At 40.1% G+C, this 15,999-nt stretch overlaps 1 protein-coding gene across 8 annotated transcripts in view; it reads right to left on the bottom strand.

Annotated features, from left to right (window-relative positions):
* Nucleotides 1-5,984: 5,984 nt before the first annotated feature.
* LOC124050087 (MAM domain-containing glycosylphosphatidylinositol anchor protein 2-like) overlaps nucleotides 5,985-15,999 on the bottom strand; it is a 220,997-nt gene continuing 210,982 nt past the window's right edge. For all 8 annotated transcript variants that reach the window (XM_046372209.1, XM_046372205.1, XM_046372202.1 and 5 more), the window contains 3 exons: nucleotides 15,404-15,534; nucleotides 14,729-14,825; nucleotides 5,985-13,160 (listed from right to left, as the gene is read on the bottom strand). In XM_046372209.1, the coding sequence (XP_046228165.1) occupies nucleotides 13,072-13,160; nucleotides 14,729-14,825; nucleotides 15,404-15,534 (317 nt within the window). In that variant the 3' untranslated portion in view covers nucleotides 5,985-13,071. The remainder of the gene's footprint in view (nucleotides 13,161-14,728; nucleotides 14,826-15,403; nucleotides 15,535-15,999) is intronic.

The following is a 15,999-nucleotide window of genomic DNA, read 5'->3' as shown; positions in this document are numbered from 1 at the left end:
GTTGTATATTATGCCTTTAACCTCACAGGAAAAGTCATCCTCTGGGGAGCATGAATGTGTAAAAGTTTAATTTTCTTCAAGCCACAACACTTACATTTCTAAAAAAAGAATAAGGGATACTGCTATTATAAAAACACATCTATTGTCAAGTTCTGTGCACTAAATGGTCTACACAGCCTTGAATTCTGGGATACTCTATTCCTGGTTGTTTTTCTTCACCCAGCAGAAGGTTAACTCCTCTGGGAAAAAATGTGGCACAGGATAGCTGCTTTGTTCTCCACAAGACATAACAAAAGAAAACCGCTGCAGTGAACTAACTCACATCTTTCTGGACAAAACAAAATGAATGCCGTGTCACGCAGAGTGACACAACCCCCTGGTTTTGAAGGCAGATTTGAAATCCATTCGATCAGCTTGATAAATATCATTCCACATAAAACAGGTGCACACAGAGCATCCCAGCACAGCAGCCATGGCAGAAACAAACAAAATAAAACTGAAATTTCCTAAAGCGTCAGGTCTTGGTTGGGGCAAAAACTAGCTCTATCTATCTATCTATCCATCTATCTATCCATCTATCTATCCATCTATCCATCTATCTATCTATCTATTGATCTATCGATCTGAGATAACTGCTTGGTCTAACTTATTATCCTCATGCTGAAAGGTACATTAAGAGGTGAAAAAGAGATGAAAATACTCGATTGGAATTTCAGATACTTGCCAAATTTCAGCACTTAGACTTTTTAGTCATCTTGATGGGCTTTTTTTTACACAAGTGGAATTATTGGGAAAATAAATGTCCTGTGGGTGCATTGAAAAATATTTCCGTCTAACTTGAAACTAGCTGTTTCTAGCTGAAAAGCTCTAATGAATCCTCTGTAGTGTAGCTGCTGAACTGGTGAACATAGTAGAGCATTTGGCAGCTAAAAAGCCAAAAGAGAGAGACCAAAACAGACCAAAATTTTCTAGTTATCATATGAAACTTTTCACAAGTCACTGTGATCTTACATACAATAAAATATCACTTGCATTTCCGCTACAGCTGACAGCTATCACAGTATCATGTTGACTCCAGGAGCATGAGTTGAAGATTATTTCCAGGCTCTGTTTAATGTTGTTTGACCTACTTTTGTTTAAAAGGCATGTGACTTCATTGTGCTGTGAAATGAGTCAGCTTCACCATGCATGATCGGTCTCTCTCTAACAGAGTCAAATTTAAAGGAAAGGAATCCTTTTTTTTTTTTTTTTTCCCACATTTTTTATTTATTTATTTTTGCCAAATCTGATTTGAGACCACTTGATGCAATGCTCCAAGCAGGGAATTTGAAGCCTCTCTAAATTATAATTCTTGGGCTCCTATTTAATGGTGTGACCGCTCGCTCATAGGAGCAATGAGATAAGAGAGTAGTGGGGGTGGATCCTTGTGGCATTGTGTAATCAGGATGTGGTGATGAAAAAAGGTCATTTGTGCTAATGTAACATTTTTTATTCTATGAGAAAGACGTCAGCGGTGATAGATGATCCAAAGGTCACCGGTGTCATCACGCCCATTCTGTCCTGCGGGGTGATGCAAAACAGATCTGATGACTGCCCTCCACGCTCTGCACTCCATCAGTGAACGAGAGAGGGAACAGCTCATCTGGTGGGCAGATAAGGGCCTGGGTGGGGCTCGCTCACTCACATGATGAACAACCTTGCTTGTAACCTTAATCACAATGTTAACTCACTGACTGCAGTCTGCAGATTTTTGCACAGCAGAGTTGAGGGAATCGGTTTAAGGCCCTGTTATTTTCTTGCTGACATGGAAGACATATAGGAGCAGATTTATGCTCTTTTGATCTGTATCAGCAACTTTAACAGTAATGAAAAGCCTGTGTCCTCACACCCCGAGATGCTGCTTGGATAAACACACAATTCATACTGAGCAAATGAATCACCTACTTGATATGCGCTGTAGCAGTAATCATTATCTAGCTAGCTCATAAGTATTATACTCATAGCGCACCAGTAAACAAAGCTCGTGAAATCACTTTTTGTCAATTAGCTTTGAGAAACAATCCAATAAAAAAACAAAACAAAACAAACAAACAAACAAACAAAAAGGAAAATGGGATGGACGTGATGTGGAAAAATAAAGTGTGTCTTTGTTCTTATGCCTTACCAATTCATTCCTAAATCACTTAGCAAGGAAACTATACATTGAGAGCATGAGACATGACAAAGAGAGCGCTCTGCTTACAAATGCTGAGTGGAATATTCAGTCAGAGAAGCAGGCGTCTCATTTAAATTGACAAGAATGAACAACATAACAAATCAATACAAGATAGTTCTCACCAACCCTGAGAAACTTTTGGTTCTGTAGAAGCGGGTCACGCTGTAACCATGAGGAACCTACATGTAAAACCACTGCACAAGGTAATTCATCCTATATGAGATGGCATTATAATGCAGAAATATAATAGGAGTTATGATACAGGGTGACTCATTCATTCATACGATTCATTGTAACCATCATTGAATTAGGCTGAAAATCAGCAAGGAGTTCAGAATCTCTTCATCTATTTTTTTAAACACCTGGGAGGATGTAACTGAAACAATGAGGCAGTGCACTCTGTGAAAATGCTATGGATTTGCTCTGCAATGGTAATGCAGGACTCAGCCCTGCAGTACAGCAGAAGTAATCCCCTTAGAGATAAAGTAAAAGGGCAGCAACAGCGCAGTGCACATGTGGAAAAGGTGACCACTGTGCTGTTTAGGGAATGTTTGGCTCCTGTTTTTATATCTATCTACTGGCCACAATTCAAACTAGATCTGATGTCTTCCTCCCATGATGTGCGCTCTTATCACACAACACAGATGTCTGAGCGGATGCCAGCGGGCTCAGGTCTGTGATGAGAACTCCTAGTTATGCGTGGTGGCACCCGGTGAAAGCACTGGCTTCCGAAGGGCAGACAGATAAATTATTCAGCCTGAAGTTTTGCATCAACATGGCTCAGATGGCAGCACATGAGAGAGATTCATTTATGCAACATCCATGTGTGGACAAGGAGATGTCTCAGAGCCATGGTTTGAGTGAGAAGTGCTCATATGTAGGTGGAGAGGCAAATTATTGCTCACAATGGAAGAACTGCTAATTGCTAAGTTATTGTAGACTGTGACAGCTTTGTATTCGAGATGCAGGCGTTGAGGAAAACAACAAAAGCATTGTGAGTTACTGTATGCTCTGCGTCTGCTGTGTTGTTGCCTGTTTTCAGATTATTTTGGCCTGCATGAAAATGTTGAATCTTATTTAAAAACAATAACTTAGGCTTATTAAGTTAGAAAAATTATGCACTGATGGGGAACAGAACTAATAAATTAAATAAAATGTGTCTCTTCTAGTTCTGTTGTCAAAAAATATATGTGTTGATGTGTTTTATTCTCAAAAGAAATCAATTTTAATAGTCTCAGCTGAACACAAATTAGGATAAACACAACACATGTTGATGATAAATAAATGAGGAGGGTTTCTTTATTGATGTTGTGTCAGCACTGCACCGGCCACAGACTGAACCACTTTGACAAAGCTGACATAATTGAATAGATATTGTTTGACTGACATGGGGAGCCCTGTCAGAGGAGCATTAGCAAACCATTAGCATTCCATGACATTTTCCCAGCCGTCCAGAAAGCAAAGGTGGTTCTGTAAACAAAGTGCTGTTGCAGTGCATGGCAAGGAGAAAAGGGAATAGAATGTAAAATGTAAAATGGCATTGTTCAGTGTTTGAGATACCAGGTGCGCATTCTAATGCGGATATACAGGCCAGCTTCTGGCAGGCTGAAACAGAGGAGGGAGACGATAAGGGAGTGGACGAACGGTACATGCAGCAGGGTAATTGAAAGTGCCAGGGATTTTAAAGGCCAAATGCCACCAGGGGTTATCAGCTGCAGAAACAATCTGAATTTTATATGGGAGTAACTTATTATTTGAACAAAAAGGAGGTTTGTCACACTTTGCAGAGGGCACGCAGGATAAAAAAAAGATCATAAAAGCCACAAGTAAACTTTGGAGAGCCCTTAAAGCACTGTAAAATTACTTTTAGCACCTTGGGTTCAGCAACAACATTTGGATTGTGTACTTAACATCCCTCAGAATAAATGTGCCCCAGTTACCAACAACCGTTCCCTTCACAGTAATTGCCTGTGTAATATTATGTGGTATGATGTTGATACGATTATTACTATTTTTTTCACGCACCTGCACACGCTAAAGGAGTTTCCTAGTCAGATATCAGTAAATGGGCTAAATCCTGAAAATAAAAGTGACAACCGCAGAATCCATCATGTGTTTCTGATTGCCCATCACTGAGCAACAAATTCCCACAACAGCACTGCAGGGGAAGACACACTGATGGTAAAAAAATATTGTTGAAACAAATGTTATGTTGAGTGAGATGCTCTACTCAGTCACATTTGTGCACCTAAACCTATATGAAGACATGCAGCCATAGCATTCTCTAAGTCAGTGGGCAGCTTTATCAAAGCCCCAAGGCTAAAGAGAGACTGATGACAAAATCTTCATCTTATAAAACAATAACACTCTCCTGCTGATCCCTCAGGGTACAGGGCTGAAAAACAACACAGCTGGCAGATTCCTCTGCTCCGGGTAAAAAAGAGTGAAGGAATATGGACACAGCTTGGCCTTGGGGAGAGCTGGCTATACGGTGCAGATTTCCCATTAGTCCCTGCAGCAAGGCCTCATTGCGTGAAGAAGCCAAAGGTGTGTAAACAGATTATCCTGACGTGCATTAGTATCCGTCAGTGTTGTGTGAACCTGGTGTTTCCACAACCTTTTAAAATTAGTACAGTATGTTTAAGTAATGGTTCAAAAATTTGAAACAAATGGAAGGATTCTTCCTCTTGCTGCTGCTTACATGAGAAAATCGATATCAATCTCATGTTGAGTGAATTAAGAGTAAGGAGACGATTATGTTAGCTAACCCACTTGGAAGTAGGTGGGAACAGTTAGAAGTTAGAAGTTAGAAAATACCCTCCAACAGCTATAAACCTCACCTGTTTAACATGTTGTATCTTATTTAATCTGTACAGAAATGTAAAAACATCAGTTGGATATTTTACAGGGAGTTATGTTATGTTTATTTGAGAAATTTCAGATATTTCTGTACTATAAATATAAATACACAGAGCCAGAAAATGATTAGCTTAGCTTTATTCTCACTCTTGCCATTAAAGCAAAAAAATCTTTTTTTTCTCAAAATGTTGATCTATTCTTTTAAATGAGGCCACAGCACATGATATTGAAAGCTTACCCTGACCCTGGAACTGAATATAAACTGTCTACATTCAGTGCCAGCAGTATGTATATGATAAGTTTGAAACCTGCATTAATTACAGGGAATGTTTAAATTCCATACGTTATGGTCTATGGTCAACTCCATTTTTTCTGACCTTGCGGTCATTCAAAAATAAAATTACAGGTCTTTTGGTTTTCCTGTACATTTAGCATATCAAAAAGGTAGACTGCACTGGGATGAAAAAAGAAGAAAAGTCATTTCAGGAAGTGTACAGTAGCTTCTGCTCGTTGTCGCTCTACAAGCTTTGCTCAGTCAGGAGGCCCCTGCTGGCTAACCTTTGGATGACTTTCAAGTCCCATACACCATTGTTATTCCTCTGTCTGTCCCTCAGACGTCCTTTTCTTGCCACAATCACTCATATGCTCTAGACTCTGAGAGGAAAGCAAGCATGCTAGCTCCTCAGAAGAACCACAAACTGGGGAGTACTGTCAAAAGAACAATTTGCACTTTGCACAAGCTTTTGTTCCCAGCCCTTTGAATGGGAGACAGGTGGTCACTGTGGGGATAACTTGGCTTTTCCTTTGAAAAACTATTGGGACAAAGGTGTCAAGTAAAGGCAAGCCACAGAAACAAGAGGATTTGTACTAAGCACCAAGCGTATATTATCAGACATTGTATTCTATTCTATCCTATTTTGTTCTATTTAGGATGTTCTGGTCTCATACTGTCACAAGTGAAAATGTATGACACGGCGTGTAAAATATTCCTTTTCTTTATTTTTTTCATTAGTTGCAGGTATGGCACAAAAAATGGGTGATAAATCCAAAGAAATACAGTGAAAAAGAAGCCTGATCATATATAAATATAGAGCACAGAACAGAGAAGAGTGACAGGTCATCATTACAGGGTGTCGGCACAGAACAAGATAAATAACATCACTGAAACACAGCTTTCTCAACAACCTTGATATTACAGCATCAAATCTCATTATTCCCAGGGGTCTTTTCAAAAGTGGAGGGCTGGCAATTTCTCAATGGTGGCAAACACCTTCATCTTGTCATCCTGCATGCAGTCAGCTGCACTGATGGCAAAATAGCCGGACAAGTAAAAACGGAGTCTGTGTGAGCATTCATGTTGCTCCTGCCTGGTGTGTGATTCTTGATCAGAGCAGGTAAAAGAGAAAGAAGTGGAACGCCATCGAAAAGTCATGAGATTCACTCCAACACCAGAGACAGTAAGGTTCCAAGAGGTGGCAGTTTTCCCACTGGTAAAGTTGTCACACTGAGAAGCCATGCCATCAAATAACGACATACTGCTTCTTTTCTGACAGAGTGAAATGAGATCTCTGAAATGTGTCTACCTCTTCCACTTATTTAGTGAGACTGCAGGCAGCCTCCTGGCGAGAAGTCACTCACTACTGCCCAGTCACTGTGTGAAAGAAACTCACTGCATTAAGATGGCAATTTTACTCTTGAAAAACATTCAGCACAGGGGTAATGTTTCAGCTTTAATATGACAGACATTTTGTTAGTATTTGATTGCTTTATATGAACACTTTTCTGACTGCCAAATTCACAGTGACTACTGTTTCTACTGGTGCTGGTTGTGCCCCTCACACCCCCTCTTGGCACCAATTCTTTTCTCCTGAATCAATACCAAGAAAGAAGGGTGAGTATAGTGATAATAGGGCTACCAGCTGCCGTTATATCATGCTAGTGAAACTGAACGGTTATTTCGGGAGCTAAAATAGCGCGATGAATGGCACGATGTGACAAAGCCCTTCTTAGGTTGAACAGAAAATGAGAACATTTTCATTCAGAAAGAAATCTTGGGACTGTTCCATTTAGAGACCCTACGAGCATTAGGTTTTATGTACTTAAATACTTGGATGTTATAGTACTATCTTATAGCTGTACTGGTAAACATTTGAAAATTACAGCTGAATTATTTCAAAAACACCTAGCAAGAAATTACATTACAGCATAACTGAGCAGGACTTCACTTTCTAAGCAAGATCTTTCCTACTTTACGTTTATACTGTAATATTACAAGGTATGCACTTTCCAGGAATTAAGGCAATACCTTGTTTTAAATTAGATTTTCTCCCATAGCGACTGGAAATGGGTCTGCTCACATGGATAGGTTTAATCAAATTTACCAAAGAACCTGGGAAATTGTTTCGACATACTGCATGTTGCAGCAATTATGTTCAATCTGCAGCCTGCACAAACTCTGACAGACCATGTCCTTACAGTACTTTGATTTTAATGGTATTAATGTGAGCACTGGGTACATTCATGCACAACTGCATAATACATTTGTGTTTTCATCAAAAAGAAACAGAAAAGAAATAAAAGATTTTTTTAAAGATTCTGAGAAGAAACTGCAGTGAAAACATGTCCTTGTTTGTTTTTTGTATCATTCAATTTACACAAAGACAGCAAGTCAAGTGTGTCCTTTCATCAGTAAGGAAGGTGAAACTGCATTCTAACAGGAAAACAATGCGTACATCCCTGTACTGCAGACAGCTTCCCTCCTCCCACCTACCAAACAGCTATTGCCCTTTTTTATGCAATAAAGATCGACTTGTGTCATTTGTTTTCAGCAGAATTGCAAAGAAAAAAGGCAATTTCTAGTGTAAACTGCAACCAGTACAATGTAATGCAATACAATGCAACTGACCCAAACACCTCATTTATAATTTGTCGAAAGTGCAAGCTTTTTAGAGCGTGTTGACTATTGTGCATTTTCAGGCTGTACTTTCTCCTGGTTTTATGCGATTGCATCCTATCGAAAGGTGCCCAAAAACCTTTTTCCATATAATTTACATTAACTGCATGGACGGGCAAAAACATCAAGTACAATACAATCAAGTAAAACAAACCATCACAAGGTACAGCTTTTAAAAATGATGATAGAATTAAATCAACACCTTTCTGACACATCAACACATCAGAATTGATGATTCATGGTTACTTGGTTATATTTGGTGGAAAAGGCTCTGCTGTTAGTGAGCTCTGAAACAAGCTAAGCAGAACAAAGACTCTGCTGGGAGAATGAATCTCCTGTTAATGAACACATACATGAACACCGACTTTGTGAAATTAACAACAGCAAATATTTTAGGACATAATGAGGAGTTTTGAGTGGAGGAGGGAACTACAGGAGCAAACCACAGTAATAGTGAGAAGTATTGGGCTATGATGGCTATTCTGTACACCTGCATGAATATGATTGAACATTACTAGTCAGCTGACAGCCACAGCTGGCGATTAAGCCAGTGATTGTCAGGCATGAACAAAACATCTGATGCCAGTTCAGAGGGTAGTGTTCACTACCGACAGTTGCATTGGCTTGCACTACAATTCTTGCCCACGCAATAACAATAGAGACCTTTTTAATTCTATGTTATCATGAAAGTGCTTTCAAGGACTAAACTCAATAGATTCCAAGAAAGGTCTGCCAAGAGGACAGGAGCAAAAAAATGTGCGGCCATTTTATTTTTGCAAGCCTCTATTAAAATTTATGGCACTATCATCACAACTGCAAACTCTCGCATGAGTGTCAAACTAAAGTGGCTGCTTTGAGAAACATCTGTGTGCTCTTGGGCCCAGGCACAGTGATGTGAAAACAAACCACTTGGCACACGTGAACACATTCAGCTCCAGAACACAAACTAATCGGGAGCTGCAAATACCTCAAAACCCATTTCCCCTTGTTAGTTTATGAACACTTCACACCTTCCACAACTACAGAAACCTTTAATCTAATCATCAAAATAAAGTCAGTAAACACCATAAGAAAGAAAACTGTCGCACAACACTGTTTACATATTCAAAAACTGTTAATCCCTTTCAATTGTACTTTGAAGTAGCTTAGAGCACTTTTATCAATAAATAGAGCCGAGCTGAGTGTGTAAGCTACTCACCACGTATACACAAAGGGCAGAGGCTGACACGGTGTGTGTGGATTGCACAGAAATGGAAATCAAGGACATGGTGAGAGCTGTAATACCATGGAAACAAACAAGGATTCATTTTTCTGTCCAATTTCAGCTGTGGTACTTGGAGAATAATATTTCCTTCACACTGGTGAAAATTTTGCAGATGAATGTACCCAGGGTTTAATAATATACACCACAAAAGTAGGACTAAAATCAGGTCTGCTACAGTTTTTGAAAGGCTAATACTGATTTTAATATGCACAAAACAAATTGTAGTTATGGCCACCAAAAGGAAATATACAGTAGTTTTTCCAACTCAGGCTGTTATTTTGAAGCAACTGCTTGGCATTTTGCGGAGGACCACATATTTTTTTTTTTTCTGATTTAGATGAGAACTCTAGCACTAGCACTCTAATGTTTGTAAGAAAAATATAATCAGCCAGAAGCCACTTAGCTTAACTGAGCATAAAGATTGGAGATGGGGAAAGCGCTAGTTTTGTTCTGCCTAAAGCTAAAGAAACTCTTCCCAGCAGCACCTCTAGAGATCACTGGTGAACACATTATATCTTGTTTGCTTGATTTGTACAAAAACTGTAGGGAAAAAAAAAGACAAACCCTACTCTCATCAGGGTTATGTACCAGGCTATATCTTCGCCAGGAGCAGTGACTTTTGGAAGGCTCTGTAGCTGCCTGGCAAGCTTGTGACTTAATGACTCCCATTACATTTGTTGTTTTCATACTTTAAGTTTTGCATGAATTAAACAAGCAAAACATAAGGTGTTAATTAGCAAGCTTTAGAGGCACTGGTAGGCAGATTGTGTCACCCTCAGACAGAAGATTGGCATTCTTTCATTTAAATCCAGCTGTAATTTTTTTAATATCCATGTACTTTGAGGTGGAGTTACCATTACATGAGGATTCTTATCATAAATTAACCCGGTCCTAGGGGGGCTCAGGGTGTAAAACACAACACAACAATTTCCAAAATATGTTAAGAAACTCATATCCATACTTATTGACGACTGAATGGGGCACTTTGGCACTTTTCTTTACCCACTATACCACAGGAGGGTACAGTTACCAGCTAATGGATACTTTATCAGAGCCTATATTTTTGGAAAGTGTGTTAAAGTCAGACAAACTACATTTTCCGAATGTATGTCCAAAACATCCCGTGAATGTCTGAATGAAAGTTCTCATAATCAAAAGCACACAAAAAACATATTTTTTAGTAAAACATTACATCTAGAAAGACTGTAAGAAAAGAACCTCCCCCAGAATTCCATTTACATTCATTGTGATCTGGGCCTTATGGAAATAAAACCACAGAAATGAAAGAAAAACAGAAATGGATAGCAGATACTAGCTGTGATCATGTATCTGTAACATCATACAGACTATAATGACAAGGTAAGGATGCCCTGAAATGCTCATCATTCTGCTCTGTTTTGCTTAGCATATTTATCTTCTTTACAGTTTCTTATCACACCTATTGTACACAGCTTTATGTTCACACATGTACATGACCCACTCAGACCAACCCAGGCTTCGACGGAAAAGGCTACATATGCTGAACAACCACAACGCCAAACTGAAGCTTTACCCAGTCTGCATTCATGGGGATTTCATTTATTCTCCTGACTGGGCTGCCTTTGCCACCTTCAGCGTTCTGGCTGAACTATAAATATGAATGTCACAAGCAAAATATGATCAGTTTAAAGTTAAACATGGACTTGTTTCAGAGTGGTGTAAAGCCAGTGGGAGAAGGTTTTGTATGTGCAGAGAAATATAAAATGGATTTTATATGTTGAGACCTTAAACTGTATGTTGTGCTTCCTGTACTCCAACATAAAACATTTATCATAAACCTTTGAATAGAGCTTCTTTAACATTTACAAGTTATACAGTTACCAAATTGGTTTACTTCTTATGCTTCCATCAGCTTTGATACTTAAGCAATGCAAAGGGAGACAACAAGAAGAGAAGGAAGTAAAGTCATCTTCAACAGAAAAAATAAGAAACAAGACACAAGTCCTCAAAACATTTGTCATAACCAACAATGAACGGAATTTTTCATTTTCTTATTTTCTCTTTTTTACAATACATTTTTTAAAAACCCCGCTGGTTAAGGTTATGGTCTCAGGTAGATCTTCCACAGTCAATCTTCACAGTTTGTGTAAAAGCAGAGAAACATTCTCGCTAGAGTAATAAAATATCATGACTATTATTATGGTCATTATTATCTTTTATTCTCATATTGTTCCATATAAATGGTGGAGGATAGGGGCGAGGCACCCCAATGAAGAGCCTACAGTCCCAAAGTTCCTACTCTCCTCCCTGTACAACGCAATGTTTTATTCAGCAGTTGTTCTTTTCTTTTGTTAAAAAATGCTCGCCCGCAGGGAAGGAGAATTATGAGAAGAGAGAGGGGGTATTAATTCGACAAAGTGTCTTTATCCTCCTGTATGATCATAAACCGTCTTTCTGCAAAAAAAAAGATCCACAGCCTCACTGTTGCCACTTTTTGGATCCATATTGTTTCCAAACCTGGTCTGCCAGCACTGCCTGGTCGGCTGCCCTCAAACTGAACTACGTGTAGGCATAGGCATAGGCTTAGGCGCATGCACACACACCAACAAACACAGACCTACACACACACACACTCTCACATACATGACTGTCCCATCAGGAGTGAAATCCAAGGTGTAGCACAACCCCCATACTCCCTCTGAATACGCATGCCCTCCCATCAGCACTTGTGGGGCAAAAGAAACATGTAGAAAATAGCCCATCAGAGGAAACATGAACAGAGATGTGTCCGATGTTGATTAACACCCAGGCTCACGATTCGGTTTGTAATCTGAAGGCACTTTGTTTCATGGCAGAAAGTAAAGTGGCTTCTGTTCCACAGGCGGACCGCTGAGTCAGGCCTCACTAATTGGACCTTTCTCTACTCTCTGCCTGTTCCTCCTCCCTTCCTCCCCTTAATATACCTCCTCTCTGCTCTTTCCACCTCTCCCTCTTATTTCAGCTCCTAAGCTTGAACCTCTTTCTGCCCTCCTGTCCTGCTGTCTGCACCTTCACTGACTCTTCTGCATTTCTTTTTTTTTTCTTCTTTTTCTTCTGCCACCAGACTGTCGGTTGGCCACTTGGACTCGTGAGCACAGTGTTAAAAAGATACATGGACAGCTACAGGGGAGTAAGCAGACAGAACTAAATGTTGCCAGAGTCCTTGTTTTTCTACAGTAGAGCACCAAGCAGATAAAGAAATGCCAAGGTGTGACGTGAGGCTGGGCTAGAGTGAAAAACAGGTGTCGGTGATTGGCGTCTGGTGCAAGAAGATGAAGATAAAGATACACAGAGAAAGGTCTGATTCCATGTATTTGTAAGCAGGGAAATGTTATTTCCTCTTCAAAAAGTCAGCAGTGTCTATATTCCGCCGCCTCCCAAAGATTTTTTCATAACTTCATAAAATTGTTCTTGTGCTTTACAAACTGTCCTCCCTCGACGCTTGTGAACTCATTCACCAAAGTCCAGGTTTATTCATCGCCCACCTGTCTTTGTCCTCGTGAAGATGTTCCGAGTCCTGCACCAAGGGGTGTTTTCTGTAAAAGAGGTCTCTTTAAAAAATTAGCGCATCTTCTTTATTACTTTTTGTGTAACTTTTTATCACTATTTTTTCCTCTCTCTCATGAATTTCGGGCCCTCTCTCGTCTGTCAGGGATCCCCTGCTGCTTTCAGGATGCATGAATCTTTGGTGATTGGATGCCGAGGGTATAGTTCACAGACGGTGGGTCTGAATATTTGCCTCTGAGGTGACGGAGAGAAGGGTCACCTCTGACCTTCCAGCAGCGTCATCACCAAGGTGACGCTGAGCAGCCATATATGGGAGGATGTGAATGGACCCTTGGAGCTGAGATCTACACAGGCAGAAGTGAAAGAAACAGAAAATAACAGCAGCTATTGCTTTCCTATCCTCAAACAAAACACACCTCCACAAAAAGGAGCACATAGTGCTGTAATGAGCTGTGTGTTTGAAGGCACAGTTTACCATTTTGGGAAATATGCTTAGTCACTGCAAAGACTTGGATGAAAAACTCAATACCACTCTTATATGTGTGTGTGATAAATAATGAGGATACAGCTGGCAGCTGGTTAGCTTTGCATAAAGTCTGAAAACAGGGAAAACAGCGAGCCTGGCTTTGTCCAAGGAACCAAAAAACGGGTGTAAAAATGTGACACTGGGATTTTAAACTTTGGTTTGGCGCTGCTTTATTTCTTTGTTGGGCACCGTGACTTCTTAGCGTCTCAGCTGGTGCACTCTGTCCACAACATGGTTTTGGTTTGTCCTCCACATGACTTTATAAACCACCGGGAGCTTTTCGAAAGTGTTTCGCCAGCCCAGTTTTGCTGGTTTGCTCAGATTTTGTTTAATTGGTCATTTTCATTTGATTTACTTCTACCACGTAAAAGGAGACATGCGACATGTGAAAGGACATCATGTTTTATTTTGAAAGTTGACCAGATTCTCTATGCCATTCCTGTGTCTGACTTCCGGCCATGGTTCGATCTGCTATGTGCAGCTTGACGCAGATTCAGTGACAAGGTTCCTATTCAGCTCCTGGAAGACTTCGGACATGCGATGGAATCACAGACACTATCCTGAATGGCCATGATCAGCTCTGGTGGCCCTGTTGCAGCTGACTCCAGTTGCATGCTTTACAGAGTCATGAGAGTGGTATCAGTGTTCTCATTTACCTCGGCAAGAAAGCAAACAAATGAATTCTCAAAAATGATGAACTATTTGATTATTAATTCTTCCTTCTTACATCACATTAAGTCAAGATTCATCATATAAGACTGAATTTTGTAACTCTTTAACATCACTTTGTGTTCAGCCTGCATCACCACTCCTATGACATTAAAATGAATTAATGTTATCAACATTGAATCATAATAGGACCAAATGACTCTTGCAATAATAAATAAAACACATCTTGTAGACCAAGATCAACAACTGTCTTTTTAGATGCTTGGTCATTTATTACATTTATTAATTAGCTGAATTGAAAATTAAAACAGATTACTGATCCATCTATGGTGTTTTTCGGCGATTTCAAAGTTTGACAAACTTGCGGAAATAATGTTCCTGCAAGAATAAATAGCAGGATTTAAATCAACAATGTTTGTCTGCCTGTCAATGTCACCTTGTCAAATACAGGCCATTTTGTGTGTCCTGTTTTCTGTTTTTATCTTCTGTTTGTTCCTGCAGCGCAATTACAGTGCTTCACTCAGCCTCACACGGCATTCATGTGATTACAACACTGTTGCTACGGCAACTGTGTTTTCTCCGCAAGGTGGTAGTTCATGCTGGCACCTGTCTAAGATTAGATCCCCTCTTGTAAATCTCAACTTTGTTCAACGAATCGAGAGCGGGAATCTGGAGCTCAGATAAGAGGGACACTGAAGGGGATGTGGTGCTACTCACTGGGCGGTGGGTCTCGACACTCCCCTTCCTCCAGCGTGACATCATCGATGGCGATGTCTCCCTCAATGCCTGGTCCCCGGATGCCTTCAAGCACCACCTGCAGAGAGAGAAACACGTTAGCCTTATTAAATGTTCAGAGCACAAAAACAAGAAAATTATTACTGCTGCAAGAAAATATCTAAAACTAATCACACAGTGTAATTTTGCCAAATTGCCACTTATAAAAAAATAACAGCATGTGGAAATGTTTGTTTCACTCTTTAATGTCATAAAATTTAAAGAACTGAGAACGCTTGAGGTGTTGGAACATTTAGAAGTGAGAGTGGGAACAAACAAAAAAAAAAAACAACCCACTGAAGCTATAATTACTTTCCACAACTGCAGCCGTAAAAATGATGGAGGATATAGTAGGTCTGTATTAGCTACTCACACAAATTAGGCTTCCTGATGGCAAAGTGTGAGTGATAGTGCTTTCTTAACAGCAAACACTGTCTATGGATCCAGTCCACTTCTCTGCTTAATATCAAGGCTTGTGGAGTGCTACATCAATTGGCTGCCCCCGGGAAATCTCATAATTCACCATACAAACACAGTCAGAGAAGAAAATAGAGGGCAGCAAGGGGAACTCTGCTGTGTATCAGATTGATTGGGGGGGGGGGGGGGGGGTTGTCTCACCTGGAAGGATGCGGTTGGATGGATGCTCACTTTGGCCTGCTTCCAGCGATCACCTTGGTTACCACTCAGAGACCACACGGGGCCCTCGGAGGTCGTTTGGCCCTTCTGCCTTAGAAAAGCGTTTAGTGTTCCTACATGAGGGAGGAAGAGAGTTACGCACAGAGGTCAGAGCACACGCACACGAACAGCAAATAATTACAATAAATGTATAACAACCTCTATCTCGAGGCAGTGGACGCCTTAGCAGGCCACATGATATATGCTACCAGGTCGTGTGAAAACAACATAAACACAAGCTGATTCATAATTATATACTTGCACATGGTTCTTCAGTGTATGTTAAATCTGCAATACTCACTCAGTTTGTCTGTCCTGCATTTTGCCTCATCAACAATATATTGATATTTAACTTAAAGTGTGTCAGGACTGCTCCAGCTAACCAGTTAGTCATCACTGCCTCTTAGCATTCGACAGCGCATGAAATCTACATTTATTTACTTAATAAGTAACCATGATGAGATACAGGTCGAATAAAGTTTCTTTTCACTTTAGTTTTTATGCATGCCCCAGCCCTTTCTTTCTGTCATTATCTAGCT

Source organism: Scatophagus argus, chromosome 19 (assembly GCF_020382885.2).
Source record: "Scatophagus argus isolate fScaArg1 chromosome 19, fScaArg1.pri, whole genome shotgun sequence".
Taxonomy (NCBI): domain Eukaryota; kingdom Metazoa; phylum Chordata; class Actinopteri; family Scatophagidae; genus Scatophagus; species Scatophagus argus.
This window is presented reverse-complemented; position numbering and strand designations above follow the sequence as displayed.